This window comes from Corylus avellana, chromosome 8 (genome assembly GCF_965113065.1).
Source record: "Corylus avellana chromosome 8, dhCorAvel1.hap1.2, whole genome shotgun sequence".
NCBI classification, from domain to species: Eukaryota; Viridiplantae; Streptophyta; class Magnoliopsida; order Fagales; family Betulaceae; genus Corylus; species Corylus avellana.
Window position 1 is genome coordinate 22,911,257 of NC_142497.1, and position 3,495 is coordinate 22,914,751.

General features: G+C 35.5%; 1 protein-coding gene across 1 annotated transcript; it reads left to right on the plus strand.

The window, feature by feature from the left end:
* Positions 1 to 277: 277 nt before the first annotated feature.
* LOC132163173 (GDSL esterase/lipase At2g30220-like) lies at positions 278 to 1,992 on the plus strand. Its single transcript, XM_088518842.1, has 3 exons — positions 278 to 898; positions 1,043 to 1,304; positions 1,787 to 1,992. Exons 1-3 carry the CDS (start codon positions 278 to 280, stop codon positions 1,990 to 1,992), a joined length of 1,089 nt encoding a protein of 362 aa, XP_088374968.1.
* The last annotated feature ends 1,503 nt before the right edge of the window (positions 1,993 to 3,495 follow it).

The following is a 3,495-nucleotide window of genomic DNA, read 5'->3' on the forward strand; positions in this document are numbered from 1 at the left end:
ATTTGATTTGTAAATGGACAAATCAAGTGGGAAATAGGAATCTCTTTCAATATTGTGTTTGAGTGTGTTCATACATATGGAAGGTTGAAGGGGAGCATACGTACATATTATCTCAAATGGTACAAATAACTTGACATCCTGGACAATTTTACAGTGAATCATGAGATGTTCTCCCTCATCAAAAATGGTCGTGTATTGAACGTTCTCTTCTTATTGAGCTCTATATATAGACTACGCATTCCTGCAAGGAAATTCACTCATTCAGACACCTGAAGAAATGAAAATGTTACTACCATCTTCCTTCATCATATTCCTTCAGGTCTTAACCACCATTTCCCACACATGCAAAGCCTCTACAGCCTTGCCAAAATTCACGGCTCTGCTAGTCTTTGGTGATTCAACGGTAGATACTGGTAATAACAACTACGTTTTAACCCTTTTACAGGCCAACCATATCCCATATGGTCAAGATTATCCTGGTCATATTCCTACAGGGAGGTTTTCTGATGGGAAACTCATTCCTGACTTAATAGCAAGCTATCTAGGGATCAAAGAGAGTGTTCCTCCCTTTCTAGATCCAACAATATCGAATGATGAACACCGAACCGGTGTTAATTTTGCATCGGCTGGATCCGGGTTCGATGATCTGACTGCTGCTGCATCTGGGGTCATCCCATTTTCGAAGCAGATCCTGTACTTCAAAAGTTACATAGAAAGGCTTAAAGGGTTTGTAGGGGAAGCCGAGGCTATGAAGATAATTAATGGTGCTTTGGTCAGTATTAGTGCAGGAACTAACGACTTCGGTGTCACTTTCTATGGCCTACCCATAAGGAGGAAGCAATTCACTATTGGTGGGTACCAAGATTTTCTACAGATTAAGATAAAAGAATTTGTTCAGGTAAAATATGCTTCCTATACTTTCTTCGCTCATAAAATTTTATGGTTGACGTGGCAGTGCCACAGTTAGGGCATAAAAAGCTTGTACTGTAGCATTACCCTAATTATCACACTGATGTTTCATTGTGTGTAAATCTATCTATAGGAACTTTACGATCTGGGATGCCGTACTATGATTATAGTAGGGCTTCCTCCTGTTGGTTGTTTGCCCATTCAAATGACGGCGAATTTTAAGGACCCGAACAACAGAACATGTGTGCAGGAACAGAATTTAGATGCACAATCTTATAATCAGAAGCTTGCAAACCTCTTACCTAAAGTGCAGCAATCACTTCCAGGGAGCAAGGTCATCTACGCAGACATCTATGAGCCGCTGAATGACATGATCAACAATCCACAGAAATACGGTATGGCCCGGCCTCCTCACATAATAGAGTAATACTACTCTTCACACTCATTTTATACACGACACATTAATTGGTATAAAGTGAAGAGTAGCATTTCTCCATAAAGTTTTTGTTACGTGAATACTTTTACATACACGTAATGGGATAGATTGTTAAGTTTTGAAGGAACCTAGATCCTTTAGATTTGTTGAAGGAAACCTAAAACCTTTGCAAACATAAAGTTTGGATTAATTTTTTGATTACTTTATTCATAGTATAATGGCCTTTAAATAGGCAAACTATTACAATATTTTTTAAGGCTGAGTCATCAAGACTCTTACATAGAAATAAATAAAGACAATATTAAATAAAAAAAAAACTCAATAAAATATTCGACCGTATCATATATTTTAATATATGATACTATTAATACTTATTCTGCATTCTCCTAACAGTTTTCTCTACCACTCTGGACTTACAATTATTTTTTGGTCTAACTTCAGGCTTTGTGGAAACCAATAGAGGGTGCTGTGGAACAGGGTTTTTTGAAACCGGTTTAGCATGTAATCACAAAACTCCAATGTGTGCAAACGCTTCCCAGTACTTGTTTTGGGATTGCATTCATCCCAGCCAAGCAGCATACCAGTATCTTGCTAAGTACCTAGAGGATAAACTCATTCCCATCCTTTCAACAGATCACAGCCGTTGAATTATCCAACCCAACAAATGGAAAATCCTCCTTTTCTTCCATGTCAATCATAATTAAAGGAAGAGCTTCTCTATTTTTTGATTCAAAGTAATTTTATTTAGTTTAATAAATATCCTCTTCTCTTTTTCTAGAGTGTGTGTATCAAAGTAGACACTAATTGCACTTAAACCAGACAAGAAACTATATTAATCAGTAAATAACCCAAATCTAAAAAGCAAGATCCATCATGGAAGAATTCTTAATCAGATTTAAAACAACTTTCTCACTAAAGATATACTAATTTCCTGATATGGTAAGATCAGAAACAATTTTATGCATCCAACTAAGGAATCGGTTAATATCCAATATAGTAATTCCAACAGCAATTTCCAAATCTAAAAGCATCCAGCAAGTGTTTAAACTGACTTTTCCATTCATGATTTTCATTCACTAATAATACTACTACAAACTTCTAGTACAGGGCGAGAAATCATTCAAACTGCATTTATAAAACATAGAGATTCGTAAAAATTTATACATACATACAACAACTATCGGCAGCATCTTTTACCTTCACTTCCGGTGGCCGGCTAATCCAGCATTTCCCTGAAACAGGCCATTAATCCGAGCCTCGATTTCCTCTGCACCGTACTCAATATGCCTCTCCACATGCTTCCCCACGCCTGGAACATTTCGCAACCTTCCAATGAAGTTCCAGTAAGCCGGAAACAAGAGCTTCATTACTTATCGATATCCTCAAGTCCTCCATCATCTGATCATTAATGATTGAGCCTTACAATATTGTAAGCCACCCAACTAGATTGAGTCTCACAAATCTCCTCAAAGCATGTGTTGAACAGCTTAATCTTGTCTTTCATGGTTTTTGTTCTTTCCACTAGAGGAGAGAGGAAATGAGGAAAGAAAATAGAATTAGAGTATCTAGTATTACTCTAAAGATTTTATAAAAAAGAATTGCAACAACTGGCCAAAATTTTGAATAGAAATAATAGAATTTCGGACAATCTTTACTCGAGCTTAGCCCCCATATATTGGTAGCAGTAGTTGTGCTCAAAATCTTCTATTTTATTTGATTCCAACCCAAATTATCTAGGAACTTGAGCCTGCATGTTTATAGATTTGATTTAATTCTGATACTGATATATATATATATATATAAATCGAAAAGATGAAGCAAATAATTGTAAATTTAAATCGGTAGTTACAATGACATGCTTTAGTTGAAGCTTAAATTTTTATGCAGACATGCAGAACCATGCATATAATATTGAACATGAGACACCATATCTCACCAACTACAGATTTCTCCATTGAAACCTTATAAATAAAATTGCAGCAAATCTGAGAAAAAATCTTACAGGAGCTTGAATTAATATATATATGAGCTGGCCCAAAAAGTTTTGGTGGATGATCTAATGCTATTATATATATATATATATATATATATATATATATATATATATATATATATATTGTTAAAAAGATTATGAAGATTTTGGCTGAGCA

Excerpts from the sequence above, each read along its gene's own strand:
- LOC132163173 (XM_088518842.1), top strand. The coding sequence starts at position 278 with ATGAAAATGTTACTACCATCTTCCTTCATCATATTCCTTCAGGTCTTA. Across the intron at positions 899-1,042 it reads AGATAAAAGAATTTGTTCAG|GAACTTTACGATCTGGGATG; the intron begins GTAAAATATGCT and ends ATCTATCTATAG. Across the intron at positions 1,305-1,786 it reads CAACAATCCACAGAAATACG|GCTTTGTGGAAACCAATAGA; the intron begins GTATGGCCCGGC and ends GTCTAACTTCAG.